The sequence below is a fragment of the Scomber scombrus genome, chromosome 4 (genome assembly GCF_963691925.1).
Source record: "Scomber scombrus chromosome 4, fScoSco1.1, whole genome shotgun sequence".
Classification (NCBI taxonomy): domain Eukaryota; kingdom Metazoa; phylum Chordata; class Actinopteri; order Scombriformes; family Scombridae; genus Scomber; species Scomber scombrus.
Genome location: NC_084973.1, coordinates 2377842 through 2397483, shown reverse-complemented (window position 1 = coordinate 2397483; position 19642 = coordinate 2377842). Strand labels below are relative to the sequence as shown.

At 39.4% G+C, this 19642-nt stretch overlaps 3 protein-coding genes and 2 non-coding genes across 5 annotated transcripts; 3 read left to right on the top strand and 2 right to left on the bottom strand.

Annotated features, from left to right (window-relative positions):
- Positions 1–716: 716 nt before the first annotated feature.
- Positions 717–5763, bottom strand: zgc:113436 (uncharacterized protein LOC503528 homolog). The gene is made up of 8 exons (XM_062417801.1): positions 5495–5763; positions 4746–4939; positions 4538–4649; positions 4306–4444; positions 3697–3751; positions 3331–3588; positions 3131–3247; positions 717–1493 (listed from the first exon to the last, which is right to left on the bottom strand). Exons 1-8 carry the CDS (start codon positions 5760–5762, stop codon positions 1236–1238), a joined length of 1401 nt encoding a protein of 466 aa, XP_062273785.1. The 5' UTR covers position 5763; the 3' UTR covers positions 717–1235.
- Positions 5764–7135: 1372 nt separating this feature from the next.
- On the top strand, positions 7136–10849 carry ogfod2 (2-oxoglutarate and iron-dependent oxygenase domain containing 2). The gene is made up of 7 exons (XM_062417399.1): positions 7136–7359; positions 7450–7506; positions 8163–8273; positions 8365–8464; positions 9433–9557; positions 9918–10175; positions 10345–10849. The coding sequence occupies exons 1-7, from the start codon at positions 7225–7227 to the stop codon at positions 10609–10611; spliced, it is 1053 nt and encodes a 350-aa protein (XP_062273383.1). The 5' UTR covers positions 7136–7224; the 3' UTR covers positions 10612–10849.
- Positions 10850–14605: 3756 nt separating this feature from the next.
- Positions 14606–14677, top strand: trnac-gca (transfer RNA cysteine (anticodon GCA)). The gene has a single exon. It is a non-coding gene; the product is annotated as a tRNA-Cys (tRNA).
- On the bottom strand, positions 14677–18796 carry LOC133979001 (repetitive organellar protein-like). The gene is made up of 5 exons (XM_062417400.1): positions 18714–18796; positions 17552–17820; positions 16995–17175; positions 16661–16886; positions 14677–15143 (listed from the first exon to the last, which is right to left on the bottom strand). Exons 1-5 carry the CDS (start codon positions 18794–18796, stop codon positions 15018–15020), a joined length of 885 nt encoding a protein of 294 aa, XP_062273384.1. The 3' UTR covers positions 14677–15017.
- On the top strand, positions 15784–15855 carry trnac-gca (transfer RNA cysteine (anticodon GCA)). The gene has a single exon. It is a non-coding gene; the product is annotated as a tRNA-Cys (tRNA).
- Positions 18797–19642: the final 846 nt, after the last annotated feature.

Genomic DNA, 19642 nt, shown 5'->3' with positions numbered 1-19642 from the left:
AGTTAGCTTTAAAATAATTAAATAGAAATAGAGATAAATGCATTGGAGTTTAGTTGTCCCACATTAGTCAATGTCCCATATTACCGTAATCCCCCCTATATGTCAATTATGCTCCATAATGTAATAAATACTCTCTGATGAAAAAATACAATAAAAAAATGATCATGACTCATGGGACAATTTGTCTCTATAATAACTATAACTCACAACATCCACTAATGTAGATGGATACATTTCATCATCTGCTGTTTTAAAGCTGCATTACTCAATTTTTTTTCTTTTTTTCTTAAAGCTATCAAATGACTATGTGGAGCTATGAAAGAGTTGCTTGTAGTCACAAACCTGCCCAGCATTAAACATTAACTCACTGGTTAACATTGTGGGGTGATTAGCAGTTAAAGACCAAGACAGATCAGAGTGAATGTTGGATAGATCACCAGAACCTTGACTCCAAATTAATAATGATGTCTGTGTCTGCAGGATAAGTTAATAAACAACAGCTTTAAGTAATGTCAGATGTTGTTTACAACTCACTCTGCTGCCCCCAAGTGGCCAAAAGAAAAATAAATGCAGCTTCAATGCTTACAGACAATCTTGTCTTCTTTTTAACCATAATTCCTCTGAATACATTTTACATCTATAAGAAATGACTAAAATCAAGTTGTGACTGCAGTCCATTATTGCAAATATTTTAGTTTAGCTCATTTAGTCTGTTGTAGTTTCCCGATTTTGCAGTGGTGACAAGGAGACTGATGTTATGAATATTAAATGATGTACTAGGGTATACCATGTTATTAATTAAAAGAGACTAACAACTGAAGCAGCTTGTAGTGACTACAGTATGCACCAAGGCTACACAAATGAAACAACACTTTTATTTTGAAGGACTGTAGATTCAAACTATTGTATGAGAAAGTATAGACAGATAACCTAACATCATTTTCATGGGAAACAATGCTTTTGGTAAGTAAATGGGGGCGAAAAAGCACAACAATTCATCTGGGTCAATATTTACTGCAGTCTCTTTGGTCAGAGGATTCTAAGCATGAGATTCATCTACGAGTGAAACATCCCATTTCTGGATGACCGGCCTGCAGTGTGCTCAACTGACTCACACTCATTTCACCAACATCTGGATTTCTGTCTCTCGTCCAACACCTCAGGCAGCTCATGACGACATGTGGTGATGCTCCTCTGATGTGCCTGCTAAATTCATTTCAGACCGTCCTAAATCCTCAGTGGACGTCAGACTCTGCCAAGTGATACTCTAACTCAGTTTTTATGTCTTCTGAGCCGCTTTGCTCGGTGGCCAGCACCGTCTCAACGGGGAAAGACAAATATAAGCTCTCTTTCAGTTTTTTCGGGGAGGGGGAGTCTCCCGCTGTAAACAGGGGATCTGCAATTTTAAAGGTCATGGAGGGCATGCTGTGCGCCCTGCGTTTGGCGTTCTTCTTCTTCTCTTGTTTGTAGGCCGCGTTCATATTGGCTAGCACCTGGAAATGAGGGACACACATTCAGAGACAAAACATAAGAAGAAAAAAAGAACAAAACAAATCCAAGGCATCTGAGCTGAATAATTTCACGCCCGTAATTACCATGTGTCATACACGTTAATGAGTTGTGAATATTTCTGTGAACTCTCACAAGACACATGTATTAATGATGTGAACTCACTGATTAAAGATTCCCTGTGGCACTGTGTTCACAAGAATGGAGATAAATACAAACATCACACTGATGACATCATGTCTCACAAGAAAGTACCATGTGTGGAGGACACAAAATGAATGAAGTAGATGTCTCTTGAGCCACATGTTACTTATAGCACTACATATTAGGTAATTTCTCAAATGATGCGGTCACTCATGATCGATCAGAAATGACCACAAAGTTTTAAAGTGAGGCTTAGTAAAGATTTACTAATCAATATTTACTAATCATTGATTGATTTGGTTTTCCTGCCAACAAAACTGGAGTTCTTTTCATAATAATGAATGCAGCTTTATATTACAGCATGAAACTGGCATTTGACTTTGCTGGAAAATTGTGCATCACTATTGATGACCTCATCCTGCACTAATGGGTGTGACAAAAAGGGAAAAAAACTAATCAAATGTAAAGGAATAGTTCAATATTTTTGGAAAACATGCTTATTCGCTTTGTTGCTGAGAGTTAGATGAGAGGATTGATACAACTCTCACAGCTTAAAGGTACACTTAAAACTACAGCCAGCTTAGTATTAAGACTGGAGAAGCAGGAAATAGCTACAGCTGTCAAAAGGTTAAAAATAGTCTGCCTAATGAACATATTATATCTCCTTTGTTTTATCCATACAACAACCGGAGGCTAAAAACGTCAGGTTGTGCCTGTATGGGAGGTTATGTGCAGGACTATTTCTTGACTGTGACTTCTAGGAGTATACGCTGGTTGCCTGGCAACTTCAAGGTGACATCATTAATTGGTGAGCTTTAGAGGTGCTGGTAGGCAGATTTTGTCACAGGTGGACCATACCAGGCTAGCTGTTCCCTGTGTTTTCATGGTGCATTTCAGTTGTACTTGGAAGTTGGAATTTCCGAGTTCCCAGTCGGAAATTTCAACTGGACTGCCCCCTGGATTTCCAATTCGGAAGGTCGGAAGAAGCTCACCAGCCCCACCGCTTCAAAATCCAAGATAGTAGCCCCATGCATCAACAGTGTGAAAGTTGTATTAATATCCTGTTTGTTAGCACTTCTTTTTTATTTGTGTCTCGTTAAATGAGTCGCACACACAGCACTGTCCAACTTCTTTCTGTGGACGTGTTGCTCATCAGCTGGTATTGCTATCAATGGCTAATCTGGCTAGAACTGCTTTTCTGACTTCTTGAACTGCAACGCTTCAAACTCGGGTGTGATGTCATTCCCAGCTCCGACTTCCAACTTCTGAGGTAATACTAAGCTAAGAGCCTGCTGGCTGTAGCCTTATATTTATCTATAAACTGTAAATCCCTTTAAGAAAGAAATGATACCAGGTGAAGAAGATCCTCAAATTTTGTAAAAACCTACTCCGCAGTGTGACAATCTGATAATAAAAGGGTATGATCTCCACTAGCAGTATCCATTTTCATTGTGGGAGGTAAAATAATATGTGTTACCAGCTGTTTAACAGAGTTCTGCTGCTCCTGCATCATGGTCACATATGAAGAGGCCTCCTCCTTTGTGGAATACATATCCTGCCGTTGATCATCACAATTCAGCAGGTTAAGTGTAGTCTAGATGTAAGAAAAGGATATTTAGTGAGAAGAAAGCAAACCACACTGTTAATATAGAAAACAGCTTATTACTACCGTCTTACCTCGTTGGGTAAATTAGCTTTCCTGTTAAACATGAGAGAGTAAGGGGTGAACTTGGTCGTGGGGTTAGTGGATGTTCTGAACAGAAACAGCACAGGGTCAAGAAAGTCGTCCCATTCAGCCTGCTTCTCCGTTACCATCTGCGTGACGGCTTCCTTCAGTAAAGGATTCGTGCAGTCGTGCAGCGGGTTGAGCTGAGGTTGATCCAGAGGAGAAACCTTCAGCACAATGCTCCACCTGTCACACAGCAGCTTGGTCACCTGGAAAACATCCATATGAGTAATCACAAAACTGACCCACAGCAGTGCAACAATGGTCTAATCTAATCTACATTTTTTATTTCATTAACTTTGTGACTCACATCTCACCTCGTCACAGAAGTCACCATTCTGTGTGCACACTACTGTTTTAGGGGCACCAAACCTGATTAAAAAGAGAACAGAACGAGAGGAAAAACTATAATACATATGTGTATAACAACATGTGTTAAATTAGTGGTTTTTCTAACTTTTGTGACTCATCACCCCTTACAATTAACAAATATCTCATCACAAGTTCAGGAAAGAGTTATTGGCAGATTAAGAGTGATTTTTCCTTTTTAGATTATTTGATTTGAATGGTTAGCTAAGAAAAGTGAAAAAACAACAAAATCATTTTATATAAACATATTTGTTTCCTCTTTTTGTAATCCATTTAATCATCTTGTGACCCCACTTATCTGACTTTGGACCCATTGTGGGGTCCCGACCCTAGTTTGAGAAGCATGGAATTAGACTAAAATGCCAGCAACTGATAGTGGCATCTTAATCAGTATCTAGTGGCAACCATACCATCAATTCAGTTAAAAACACTAAAGAATTTGGTTCTAGTGAACATGGTACTGGCCACATTGAGGACAAAAACTAACACGTGTAGGCAGCTTACATTAAAATATATGAATAGGTCATGTTGGTCAAGCTTGTGTGGTGTGTTTTTACCTGTATACACATTTGGAAATACATCTAGCAACAGAGAGAGCATCTGTCTTTTGCACTGGAAAAGCTTCGGGCCATTTACTATAGTAGTCAATGAGGACTGTAACATTGGTGTTGCCTTGCTGGGTCTCCGGGAAAGGCCCTGTGAAGAGAGTACAGACAAGAATCAACCTGGAGGGAACACACCATGAAGAAAAAAATATGTAATTTGTTGAAATGAAAAGAAATAAAAAACCTATGATGTCAATCCCAACTATATCCCAGGGTGCATCTACTTTGATGGGCCGAACAGTCCTTGCCAGGTTTTTAGTCCTCTCTGTGTGCTGACAGGTCTCACATACTTTAATCTGAAACAGCCAACAGTTATCAGTTAGACTTTAATATTTCTATCATTATGTCTCATTGATGTTAACTGAATATTCAAAACATAAAACTGTCTGTACCCAGTCCACTACATCCTTGATGATACCCAGCCAGTAGTACTTGCTCTGGATCCTGTTGACGGTCTTCTTTTGGCCCAAATGATGCCCGATGTCATTGAAGTGACAGTCGAGAAAGATCTGCCTCTTCTTCTCCACATCCATTACCACTTCCCTCTTCTCTTCTTTCTTGGGTCCCACATAGTACAGCTTACCCTCTTCAATGCAATGTGAATGAATGGGGACATGTTGTAAGAAACTCTACAATGAATGACAGTGTAGCACATGGACCAGGTTCTTAATTAACCTAAACAGGAGACCACGGCAGCCTACAGATAAAAGAGCAACTTCACAATGAATACTTCTAGCATGAGAAGAGAACATCACACCATACTGCATCGAAAAAATCAAGTATTTAAAGTTACTGTAGATATACAAAACACTACCTTACACAAATGTAAACTTTTAAAATAGGGGGAATAATCCACCTTCACTGAAACAAGAGTTACATTTACTAAGTACCAGGAGACAGATTCACAAGTTGAAATGTACCTGAATTACACTGCTGGTTATATAAAGAATAAAGCTGTATTTTCTACAGGCTCCTTCTGATTCATTAAAGTTGGTACTTTATGTCCTGAAAGGCATCAACTCACAAAAGAAACTGATTTTAAATCGGCAGGTTTTGTAATGGAAGTTCGTAATGGCAACAGTAGGTAGAAGAAAGAAAGCCATATTCAGAGTGTTTTAGATTTTTTAACCATAACACTTACCGTCAATGATGAATTTCCGGGCGTATCTTTTGAGATTCTTCTTTCTTAGAGGATGCATTGCCTGAGGAAAACATCCTTTAGCCACGAACGTGTAAATGTCAGTGAGTTTATTGGTGCTGGATTCCACCACCTCCTCCTCCGCCACCTGCAGCGATTCCACACTTAACATCTCTGCCAGGCCTTCACTAACAGTACGACTGAAAGCAACGGTGCTCCTCAGTGAACATAAAGCAGCAGGTAACAGCTGACCGAGAGAGAAACAAATCATTCACAACAAGATGAAGCTGCAAACAGTGAGTGCGCCTGGCTGATTCTTCTTCGTCTGCGTTTAGACTTGACCTTTTTTGCATGAGCGCCCCCCTTCTTTCCATCGTATAACACCTCTTCCATATACCTACCCTGGTTCATAGAATAGAAATGAACGGGTCATTTCTATAGATGTGTGACACCTCTGACTGTGCTCAAACTATTACTTTAAAGGCTGGTTTGCATACCGTGTTTGCCTTTAGACATTTGATGTTCATTGTCGTCTAGTGGTCCCAATGTGTAACTACAACTGTAAAGTTTCCATTTCTAATAGTTGAAGTGCACCTCTAAGAATAATATAACTGTTTAAATATATATATATATATTTCTGCCACATAATGAAACTCAATGGCCCTACTATGAATACTACAATTCAATTCAATTCAATTCAATTCAATTCAATAGGCTTCACTGGCATGCAAGTTTCTAGAACAATGTTGCCAAAGCACCAAGATACGAATGTGTGTGTGTGTGTGTGTGTGTGTGTGTGTGTGTGTGTGTGTGTGTGTGTGTGTGTGTGTGTGTGTGTGTGTGTAGGTGATTCATTGTCCCTCAGATTGTGGCATGCGCATACATATTTACATACATGCCCTGTCTCCTTCTGTTCTCCTAGGAGTCATAAAGCTCCTTGAAATGTTAAATCACAGAGCTGAACTTGTGTACGTTCCTTAAGTTTTATAAACGTACATGTACTTGTGTACATACATACATATTCATTACTTTAAAATACTTGTATGTTCCTTATTTCATTTAATATTTCACATTGCAGGAGGACATGCATCTGTCTCAGAAAGAAGTTTTCAGTGGATGTTTTACTATGCTAATGTTTCTGCCTTTAAGCTAATAGACTCAAATAATAGACTGTATTTATAATAATTTGTCACATTTGTCAATCATGATGTTATTCATACAAAAGATCAGCAGACTACACATTCTATTTAAAATAGGCGAGCGTACTTTCACAGTATGACCACTTGAGGGCAGTGTGTAGTGATGATTATAAACGCTTCTGAAAACAAAGTGTCTGCCAGGCGTCAAGGTAGAAATGGTAACATATACGCACTTCCGGTATCCCTTTCAAAAATAAATCCTTACTCATGGCACCAGCCGTTATTTGCAATTCTCCTAATATTACATAAGAGTGAATGTTAGCTTGAATGTTTAGGTTTTTTGTAATATTGGATAATTTGAATGTTTATTTGGACTTTACTTTCTATCACTGCTGTTTTTAACTGTACTGATTGAGAAAGTCATCTTTGTATTTGTAAAGACCAAGCTTTTACATTGTAGAGCATGAAGCGGAAGTCCTCATGGTATGGCTGCTAACGCAGAGGTAGCTGTTTAGCTTGTCAGTTGTCAGTCTTAGTGGCGTAATTCTGAATTTCTATGTTAATTAAAGTGTAGTCACCTTCTTGTGAGCAGGAATGAAAAACGAGGAAGACGGAAAGTCGCCGTTTTATATCTGTAGCTGTTTCACAACTGATAACATCTTCCTGGAAGACTACAAGCTCCATGTTCGCTTCGTAACAGAGCAGCAGTTCAGACTGGACTATCGCAAAGTAAGTCTCACTGTTTGTTTTGGTTTGTATTTAGAGTGTGCTGGACCATTTATGAGCTTTACTGACCTGAGTCAACTATTCATGTTGCAGCTTCTTGAGAGGCTCGGCTGTGTGACGGAACAACAGTTTGAGGATGTCCTCAAAAAGGCAAGAAAACATTTTTGTCTTTGTCTTTGTTTTGTTTTTATGTGTTGTGAGGACATATGAGATAAGGGTTGAGATTAGGTATTTAGTTGTGATGGTTAAGGTTAGGGTAAAGGGCTAGGGGATACATTATGTCAATGAATGTCCCCACAAAGATATAAAGAGAAATGTGTGGTGCAAAGTAACTATTGTTCAAGAACTGTACTTAAGTAGAGTGTAAAGGTACTTGTGCTTTACTTGAGTGTTTCTATTTGATGCTGTGGGAAATATTGTACTTTCTACTCCACTACATTTATTTGACAACTTTTTAAAACACATTGATAAAGATGAAACCAGTGGTTTCCAACCTTTTTGTATTTTGACGTCTTACAAAAAGCAGTGTGTAGTCAGGCTCACATTTCAGATGTCTATGAGTTGTTAACAGTTCCACCAAATACTGATTTTTCCTTCTAAACTTCTCACATGGTTTCATTTCAATAAATGTGCAAATGACCCAATATATCACTAAATTCTATATTTAGTTTTTTAAGCTTAGTTTTCAGAGACAATACATTGTGATCCCTACCCAACACAACATAAACATGCTGTTAGACTGTAACACACTATCTGAGGTTTACAGGGTCTACACCAAGTGATGACACTGTCCAACTGCTGTTTAGATTTCCCAGGAAGTGGACAGACGAAGGTGCCTAGTTGTGACGTCTGCAGAGAGAGCCACTGTTATAAAAGACGTATACCGGCCGCTCCATTCTCATGTCTACCATCTCCAGGTATTTACTACAGCAGTCACCACTAATGGTTTCGTTAATAATGTATGAGTGACACCTCGCTGAGACAGATGTGTGCTCCGCCCCTCCTCAGGAGTCCTACCTCGCTCCGAAGTTCAAGCAGATTGTCGAGTTCTGTCGCAGCAGCCTCGTCAGTGAAGAAGGTCTCTTTGACTTGCTGGAGGAGGAGGCAGGTGAGCTGGAAAGGGCTTTGATATCCTCTCTGTGATTAAGTTTTCAATGAGAGGTAGAAGATCCCTTTGAATGTAAAAGGAATTAAATTGTTGCCATTATAAGAGCTGCTTTTCACATTTTCTGTTGACAACAAAGAGTCTCCATTATGCCACGCTGGGCTGAGTTATAACAGAAAACTAAAAACTGAAAGCTCTCAGATGTTTCCCAGCCTCAGTGTTACTGTTTGATATGGAAATCAATTTGACATATTACACAATTTTATGATTGCTTTGAGTCAGTTTTCACAACAGCTTTCTGGTGAGCAGCACTGCTACATAATGGTAAATTACTTCATTACTGTACAGTAGGGATGCAACCAACTATTATGTTCATTATTGATTAAACTTATTTTATTGATTAATAGTTTTTTAATGAAATGTCAACAAAAAAAAGAAGCTAATTAGCATTTCCCAGTCAAAGCTGACATCTTCACACGTCGTTTGTCCAGTCAGCAGTCCAGAACTCAAAGACAGTCAGTTTACTTTCATGTATGCCAAACCATCAAATCTTCACATTTGAGAAGGTGAAAATAGCAAATATAATTTTTGCTAAAAAATTACTAAAACAATTAGTTGAATATCTAAATAGTTGCAGATACATTGTCTGATGATTATTTAACTTATTTCCTTTTTGATCAATGAGTAAATATCTTGAGTGAAAGACAGACTTATAAATAATGAATCATAAATGAAGTGCTGTGCAGTGCTGCACATATAGTATAAACTGAATTGATGTGTTTTAGAAATTGTGCTAAAATAATTAGGAAAATTAGTTGAGTGCCATTTGGGAAAATTTTGGTGCTGATTTTATGCAATGTTTCATTGTGCAATGATGTCTCATGTGTTTATATTGATTACACCATCGTACTTCTAATGATGTATTGAGGTATGATGTATTTATTATCATCTATTCCACCATTGTGTTGAAGCTCGGAGGGTGTATCGCTTCCCCGTGTTTGAGAAAAGCTTCTGTGAGGAGCTGGTGGAGGAGCTGGAGCACTTTGAGCAGTCTTCAGCCCCTAAAGGAAGACCCAACACCATGAACCACTACGGGGTAATGGATCCATTTCTACAGGCTGAAACGCCCTTAACCCACCATTTATTCACTGCTCAGTCATTCATATTTCATCTTTACTGTGTCATGACATCTGCTCGCTGTGGTCCCATCAGTCATAAAGTATCTGGAACTCCATGAAATATAGGAGGTGTATTCCAGGCAGGTACAGGCAGGGACTTTGATGGATTTTCCAGGAAAGTCTGAGTGTCAGGGGTTATTTCACAGTTTGTCTTTAAAAATTCATTTCATTATGTGGTTTTATGCTGAACTTCAATGAACTTCATGAATTAAACATGAAGACCACATCATCTTTAAATCATTTTCTTCATATGTGTCTCATTTTCTCTCTGGGTCCAGATCCTCCTGAATGAATTGGGCTTTGACGAAAGCTTCATCACGCCTCTTCGTGAGCAGTACCTGCATCCGCTTACCTCCCTGCTCTATCCAGACTGTGGGGGGCGCTGTCTGGATAGCCACAAGGCCTTTGTGGTCAAATATGATATGAATGAAGACCTGGACCTGAGCTACCACTATGACAACGCAGAGGTCACCCTCAATGTTTCCCTGGGCAAGGACTTCACCGAGGGCAACCTTTACTTTGGTGATTTGAGACAGGTGATCATATGGCTACAGTATTATACTAGAATGCTATAATTACTGCTATCGGAATTTCTCCTACTACTGTCAATGTTAATAGTACTGGTGGAGATTTGTTTTAAAGTTGTAGTATTATGTAAAAGAAAATATAATGACTTCCTTCCCATGGTTTTATTGTCCTCTGCAGGTGCCTTTAAATGAGACTGAGTGCTCAGAGGTCGAACACAAGGTGACTGACGGCCTCCTCCACCGGGGCCAACAAATGCACGGGGCACTGCCCATCTCCTCCGGCCAGCGCTGGAACCTCATTATCTGGATGAGAGCCTCACAGGAACGCAACAAACTCTGCCCGATGTGCAACAGGAGGCCCACACTGGAGGAAGGAGAGGGCTTCGCTGATGGATTCACCAAACACCCTGCTCCCCTGCTGAATACTTCGTGTGCATTGACGTGACCTATCCTATGCCTTTTGGCTGTATTCCAAATTGGAATGATCAATCTATAATGATATTTTAACTATTCATATTATAATTATAATATTATATTTCTTGGTTTCCATCTTTCAGTTTTTGTGTCTGCACTTTGATAGTGAACATTTGTGACTTGACTGTCACATATTTGCAGAATATGCCAGTCTTATTCCAAAAATGTCCCAAAACCTGTATTATGCCGAAGATGATTTAGAGTGTAATTAAAAATACTTACAGGACATCATCTTTTCTCACATTTATCTGTCAATAATTGTTGGTATCTGTCTTCGGTTATAAATCCAGAACTCAGTAATATTACGATTGAACTGTTACTCTGCCAGGGTAATATGTATTTGTCATATTTTCAAATGGCAGGCTGTAATCTGGTGTTTTCCTATTGAATCACTGTGGTGAGTGGCAACTACTACTTTGATCCAACTGAAATATCTCAGAAACTATCGGATAGATTGCCTTGAAATGTGTTACAGATATGACTGTTGCCCAGAGGATGAATCCTAATAACTGTGGTGTTGAAATGTCTGAACAGCTATTGGATTGGATTGCAGTCCATCTTTTTGCACCAGCAGAGCACCATGTTGTCAGATTTGGAGGTGCTGATTCTCATCCGGGCCGCTTCATATTCGGCTGCAAAACATCCCAGTTCCTGTTGGAGGTCATGAACCACATAATCTGCGAAAAGCAGAGAAGCAATTCTGAGGTCCCCAAACTGGATAACCTCTTTCCCCTGGCTGTGCCTTAAGACTCTGTCCATGAAAATCACAGTATGGTACACCATACTCGCACTGCACCACCCACAATGTGCCCCTAGGGATACAGTGGTAAGCCTTCTTTAAGTCCACAATTCACATGTAGACTGGATGTGTGAACTCCCATGACCCCTCAAGTGTCCTGCAAGAGTGGAGAGTTGGTCCACTGTTCCACTGTCAGAACAGAATCTGCATTGTTCCTCCCAAATCTGAGGTTCGACAGTCTCCTTTCCAGTACCTTGGCGTAAGCTTTTCCCGGGACGCTGAGTAACGTAATCCCCCATCAGTTGGAGCACACCCTCCGGTCCCCTTTTTTAAAAATGGGAACCACCATCCCGGTCTGCCAGTCCATAGGCATTGTCCCCAACCTCCATTCGACATTGAAGAGGCATGCCTTCATCGTCAGCAAAACTGTTCTTACATGAAGCCCAGTGTGTTGAAACAAGCAATTTTGTGCAGTTAAAAGTGTAGTAAATCAGGCTTGGAATACTCACATGAATGAGCCTCACAGATGAACATGAAAATGTTCTTACATGAGGCGCAATGTGTTTTGGTGACTTTTACATTAAACAGCTGGTGTCTAAATGGTCATATTGAAAAATTATAACTGTTTAGTGTTGAAACTATTAGTTGATTGACATAATTGCAATTGTGATTAGTCATTTATAATAAAATGCAACATTATTTGGTCCCAGTTCGTCTAATGTGAGCATTTATTGCTTATCTATGTTTTATATTTACTGTAAACTGAAATATCTTTGGCTCTGGCAAACTGTGATGTACATTTCTCTGACAGTTCACAGACTGAACTATTCATCACTTGAAAACAGTTTGTAGATCAGCTACAAATAAATACTTTATTAACCCTTTAGCCATTTGAGCAGGAATGGATGTGGTTCAACAGTCAATGGTGGAGGCTCCAGCAGAACTGGAAGTTTTGTGACTGCAGAGTTTCCTGACGGATGGACAGAGCAACAGCATTAATATAAAGAACATGTTATATGAGAATTAAAAGAGTGTACAACCACACTAACAGCTCTGTTAAGCTCTACTTTGACTCAGCTGCATTTCTAGCTTACTTTCTAAAAAGACAAAAGAAGGCAGGTTTGTACTCCACCTTTTGACAACAAAGGTGCAGTACAAAGTCCACTTTCTTTGCAGTTTATCTTATACACATACCTGGTGATCAAATGAGCAAATGGTGAACACATGAACAAGTGATGTAGTTGAAGTTATGACTCATAACTTACACAACAGATGGATCAAACACTGTCCCCTGGACACAAAATGTTTCTCACCTGAGACCTTGAGTTTCTCTATCGTATCATACCTGCTGAGAGGCCTCTGCTGGACTTAGCAGCTGCTGTCCTGGAGGCAGTTGTTTTGTCTTTCCACCTGGGCCGTGGTTCGGAGCCAACGTCCCCTGTCCTGAATTTGGTCAGGGTCTCTGATCTGTGGGGGAGAGATTGGATGAAGGGAACAGGTCACGACTGGAAGTTATGTTCAATCAGTACAAATTTCAGGTTTTCATACTTAACTTGAGTGTTTCCATTTCAGGATACATCCTATGTTTGCTTCACTACAGTTCAGAGAGAAATATACTTTTTACTCTCCTCTTTATTTAAGGAAGAGAAAAGACAAGGATATTGAAGTATAAATATTCAAAGCTACTATAAGTCTTAAAATCTTATGACCACCAGAACACTTATTAAAGGACCTAAATTTAGGCAAAAAACGTTTGATTTAGTATTTCTAGAAAGAGGTTGAGGCATTTTAAATGTGGGTCAGCTGGAGCATCCAGCAGCCATAAATGGCACTTTAAGGTACTTCCATATTGGCTTCGGCTTCAAGCCATGGTAGTTTCTGCTTGCTACAAACAAACAGCACCAGAGTTTACTTGGAAGTGGACCAAGACCCTCCTTTTCAGATGGTCTAGGTTCTTCTGTTTAGTCTGCACCAGAGTGTTACTGACCAGAACAAACAAACCAAACCAAACAGGCTAACAAGCCTTTAAAAAACGTGCTTTACCCTAACCAAACAGGTTTGGGTTTAAAACCACCTTTAATCTGAGTAAGAAGAACAGCTTCATTTAGAGAGCAGTGCATTGTTCTCTGTATATTTTGATGAGACCAGAGCACAGCTGAGCTCAGCAGGACTCTGAGGGAACAGCGTTGCAGCGTGTTCTGGTTTTTTCAGCAGAGTTCACACCACTGCTGACACATAACACTAACAGACAGTCTCCAGTGGATGCTGATTCCAGTACCTTGTTTGTCTGCGGCCGGTCCACAATCCTTGTCCTGTAACGGTCTTTTCAGTGGCACCATTGAGGGCAGAGTCTGTTCCTTGGAGGGAACAGCTATCCAGGATGTCCAGCAGCCTCTGCATCTTAAATTCAATCTCGGTTGTGTTCTCAGACTGTTGAAGGAGACAGGGACAAAATCAGAGTGGAAACTGAAGCTGTGAACATGAAATTGAAATATTACTTAATTTCAATTGTGTTGAGCAACAGTTTTCCCTTTACACATCCAACAGACACAAAACTTATTTCTGTGAACCTGACACATATAAGTTCAATATTCACTCTTCTTTTAGCTCTGTTTTTGCTGTTTGAAACCCTCCAAGACTGTAATGTTGAAATTCTCTGCTAATTGATTTGACTAATTTGGATGAATGAAGCTTCACATTAGCCTCAAATAACCTTTTAAATACATTTTTGCATAGGAGGAGGACTGTGGATTCTGTCCCCTATTCCTATCACTTACACTCAAAATGTATTGTGAAAGGGTCTCTTATTGGCCAGTTTGAACAGCAGGAGGTTAATGGGATATCTGACCTTCTCTAATTAAAACCAGCTTAATTGTACCAATAATCAGTACATGATCTTCACTGCCGGAAGTCCAGCTCCCACAGACTTTATGATATATCAGAGCTGTGAGCTTAGAGGGGTTTTATTTCAGACAGTTAGATGATGCAGCAGAAACTAAAGCAGCTGCACTGAAAACCTGCAGACACTTCTTTGTGTTTTTACCATCTGGATGTGTTTATGAATAATGATTGCTTCCCATATGATGATCTCCAGTTGCCTAACTCTGCTCCTCTGCCTCTGTAGCTCCGCCCCTAGCTGATCTGCCTGGGAAGATTTTTGACTGTACAGCTCGGTCAGGTGCTGTCTGAAAAGACAAGAAAGGCATTAGCAAAGTAGATACCAGGTGGGGGTATAGCTCAGTGGTAGAGCATTTGACTGCAGATCAAGAGGTCTCCGGTTCAAATCCGGATGCCCCCTGAATCAGCTTTATACACATTTCAATCCTTCCATAACATACTGTGACTTAGACCACTGTTTGCCTCTGAGAGAAGTTTGTACCCATTTGTGTCCCATGTCCACACTACACAATAATTCATAGCAGGTTCTGAGTATGTGTTGTGTCCCAACTTAGAACATTCAAACATGTCTGTATGCTGTCTAAATACACACATGCATTAACAATGAATAGTATTAAAATAGGATTGGATATAATGAAAATAGAAGATATTACCTTTTTACAAGCACCTTCCATGACAATGAATTAGTATGCGGAAAAATGATGAGACTTGTTTACTGACAGCAGAAAGAGATGGAACCTTTACCTCTCATTTGCCATGTCAGTCTCTTGCCCAGCCAGCGTCTGCTCTTGTACCTCATGGGTGTTATGGCAGTCCTTTAGCTTGGCCCTGACATGCTGGTTCTCTAACCTCAGATGCTCTGCATTCTGAGGAACAACGGATGATTTATATTTTTTGGTATTTTCTTTTTTAAACTCTATTGCAAGCTGACAGATGTTTCCTCTGTCCAAAGATCATCTTATTAGAATTTACTCCTGTTTTAAGTCTGCCATCAGATGAGAAATCAAGCTAAAGGCATTTGTCACCTGGGGATGAAGAGGAATGCTCTTTAAACAGGTCCAGCAACATAAACGTGGGAGCAGTAAAAATAAATAGCAGTGGAGAAGAAGAGCAGATGGCTTAAAGGAAAATGATGTAGAAAAATAGTTGTGACAAAGGCTGCAGCTTTGCAGGTTGACCGCTTTAGCGTCAATTTCAGTAGCAATGCAGGTGTGCCACAGAGTATGTGACTGTGGGAGAAAATACAACTTTTATCACATGTTCTCAGCTTAAGTTTGCCCACCTGCTGCATGTTACAAACAACAAGTGATAAGCCTAAAACGTCACATAGCCTCCAGTACTCCCTTATGTCCTACACAGATGAGCTCAGGTAGCTGAAGGTAAAGTAAAAACTTTCTTTTAACTAAACTGGACTTTAATCCATGTAAATGCACACGTCATTTCTCAACACTGACACTGGGCCCTGACTGAAAAAAAACAGAGACAGTGTCAGGTTAACCACCAGGTGGGGGTATAGCTCAGTGGTAGAGCATTTGACTGCAGATCAAGAGGTCTCCGGTTCAAATCCGGATGCCCCCTGACTAAAAAAACTGTTTTATAAAATATTCACCCATCAGTCATCTGGTTTGGACTGTCTGTTACTTACAGTGATCTGAATGATTTCTGAATGAAGAAAAATACATTTTTGAGTAGAGGAGGACTTAAAATATATCCAGAACATGTATTGTTAAATTCATTCTTAAATTGTTTAGCTTTGGTAAGAATGAAAAAAGGTACCAATTGTAATGGCAAGTGATGCCGTATACACCCATTTATTTTAGAATATGTATACTAAACCACAGGAATAGGTTTAATTTTTTTGGCAACACAAACGACAGAAAATCTGAAACAGAGATTCAGAAGCCAGAGGAACAGCTGACAGAAAGGAAGGCTCTCTGTATTAAGTTCTCAACTAATCAAAGTTCATCCACTGTATCTGATGAGAAATCCAGCAGGAATCAAAGATACTTTCATGTCATGTTTATGTAAAACAAGAGGAAGTAACATCTGCTCAACAGCGACCTCTGTGGCCACAAGAAGCAATGACAGGACACTTTTTGCTGTTTTCTTTCAGACAGACTGAACACACAACTCTGTTGGGGGTGTAATTCAGTGGTGGAGCATTTTACTGCAGATCAAGGTCTGTGTTGAAGTTTAGATGCTCCCTGAGTTAGATTTATGCCATTTCTCTGCAGACATTGTCAATATTTCATCCTATCAGTAATTTGGCTTTACCTTCAACATCTAATGAATGTGTTTAGATGGCAGTTGGTAACAGAAACAGGTGTCTTCTACCCCAAAGTCTGTATGACAAACAAAGAATTCTGACATTTCAGCATCTTACATTCTCATGACCGAGGTTCTCCTTTTTAACCTTTTTGAGATCTGTCATCACGTCAGAGCAAATCTCACTCAGGTCGTACTTCTCCCTCCGCAGGGCCGCGTTCTCCTTCAGCAAAAGCTCCCGCTGGTCCAATGTCTTGCTGTGCTGAGCCCTCTCCTTCTTATTAATTTCTGAAATCCTTTCCCGAAGGAAAATATCTGCCTTTTTCTGAGCCTCCTCCATAAAACTGTTATTGGAAGAAGAGAGAAGGTAAGAAAGAAGGTACGGGTTAAGTCAAATAAGGGAAACAGTACTATAAATTCTCTTCTCAGTTTAACACTGCCCTCGTTATTACTTTTCCTTTCCAGATTCTGCTTCTTTCTTCAGGCTGTTAAAGTCAGCTTCATGTTTCTCCTTCATGCTGTTGGTGCCAGCTTCATGTTGCTCCTTCAGGCTGTTAATGGCAGGTTGATGCTGCTGCTCCTGAGACTCCATGTCAGACATCAGCTGTTTCTCCTCTGCCTCAAACTTTGAAACTGAGGAGAGAAGAAAGAAGAGGAGAGGAGAGGAGAGAAGAGGAGAGGAGAGAAGAGGAGAAAAGAGTCCCAAAGTATCATCCTTGCCATTCCATAGACATATTTATTCATTTTCAAGAAAGTGGAACATGAGACGACCTTAATAGTTTCATATTTAGGCTGGTCTACTTTCATATTAAGTCTCATTACATGTAATCAGGATGGTAGATAATTACCAATATCTTGGGACAGTTATTGATTACAAACTGTGTTTTGAATCACATTAATTTGGTTCGTAAGAAGATTGATAAAGATTGAGTCATTTATTATATCTCGGAAAGCCCTCGGCAGAGTTAGCGTCTGGCTCATCCCATTCAGCAGCATGTGAACTTCTCACCCTGCATCGTGCTTTGTGACATTAATCCACTGATCTGCTCCTGAAGCTCCTGCATCAGCTGGCTCTGCTGCATCTTCAGGGTCTCTATGTCCTGTTCAGCTACCTTCTGCTGACTCTCCAGCTGCGCCATCATCTTCTCCGCCCTCTCTTTTGCAGCCTTGCATTGTATCAAGAACATAGTGACCTGTTTCTTGTCCACCTCCAGAGTGCTGAACTCAGACATGAGGCTCTTCATCTGTTTTTCCAGCTCATCATATTTAAGCTGACAACTGCAAGATGAAGAGGGACACTTGGGCACAAGAGTACTTAAATACAGTATTTAAAATAGTGATTGACTACTGTAGTAATAACTGGGAGTCAGTAGCTAGAGAAAGTATGAAACTTACATTATCATGGGTGAAAAAGTGTTCCTTCAAAAGACATAAATAAATCGACTTAAATACTGAAATAAAAGTTTGAGGGCTAGAAGTAAAGCCAAATATGTTTTCTTTATCCAATGTCAATAGCCTGAATATCAATTGTTCTCAATTTTGAAAATCTATTTATTGTTTCAGTCAATTTCAAACAGAGAAGCCAAACATGCACTAAAGCGGTCTTTCACAATTTTAAGACATATTATGGTATTATGGCTCAGTATATTAATTAACAGTGAAAATAAATTATATTTGTTGCAGCCTTAACTTGAAAAGTATGACACTTTAAAAGCACTTTTAGAAATATTTGTTCAGGTTTTTAGTTTTTTGTTGCTTTATTTGAGTCAGTCCAGAGAAAAGAAACAAAGGGGACAGGTGAAGAAGAAACTTAAATGCTTCAGCATGACGATAAAACAATTAAATTCATTCTACAAAATTCCAAAATAATATTGTGAAATTATTCCTACTGTAGAGCCTTAATAGCAACATAAATTAGTATGCTAAACATTCACCCGAAATAAATATAAAACTATAATGTGTACAGTAATTAAGATGTTTGACATGTAGGCAGTAACAGTTCATGTGGTTTAGAGAAGTTGCACTGTCACAAACCACTGGTTAGCATTTTTTCAGGATTTTGCGCATTAATGCTAACGTGCTACGCTAACGTTAGTTGTGAATAATATATAACGTAATATATTACGGATATATTCCCCTAATAGAGCAGGTCTGTGTAAAACTATTCTTACCTCTCCAGCTGCTCGTCCAAATGTCGAATTTGTTTTACATATAAGGACTTCTCTCTTTCAGCAGAACTGATTATATCCGCCATTGCGAAATTTTATTTGCTTTTTCCTATCGTATATTTGTTATTTTATCCTCACTTTTCTAAATAAGTGAGAAAATCAGTTTGGCCGGGCTTTGAAACCACACTCATTTGTTGCTCGGCAATGCTGCTTTCAGGGACTGCTCGTAAACTTCACACTTTTCATGAAGAAACATCAATTAATGGACAGGTTCACAAGTCGGATGAACTATAAATCATTTACATATCTACAGCAGAATTTATTTTAAGATTTATGAATGCTAAATCAACCAGTAGAAAAGAAGTCAAGGGTTAAAGGTCACAACGACCGTTTTATAATTGAGTCTCAGTTCAACTAGTCAGTGAGGTTAAATACACATGCAGTTTGCTTCATGGCCAATAGGGGGACTTCTACACCAGAATCATTACATCCTCCCCTCTTCCTCCAACAAATTTCTCCTTCACCTTAACTTTCTTTTTCATTTCCATCTTTCCATCCCTCCTTCTCCATCCTGCATGTCCTCCTCCTGCCTTTTCTTCTTCCTGTCTTCTCTTTCCTTTCTGCCATCTTTTTCCATGTGTTCCACCAAGTCCTCCTAATTCTACTTCTCCCTCTTTGTATCACATTTTCATATTTCATCCTTTTTCTCCTTAATCTCATCTTGCTACGCTGTGTGTCCTTATCCTCAGTTTTCCTTTTGACTTTTTGTTTTTCTCCTTCTCATCACTGTTCTTTTCTTCCTTCTCCCTTTTCTTCTGTTTAGATTTAAAAATGCTAATTTTTGTGTGTTCAAACTATTAGTTGATTGACAGAACTACAGTTGTGATAATCAATTAATCATTTGAGTCATTTATAATAAAATGCAACATTAT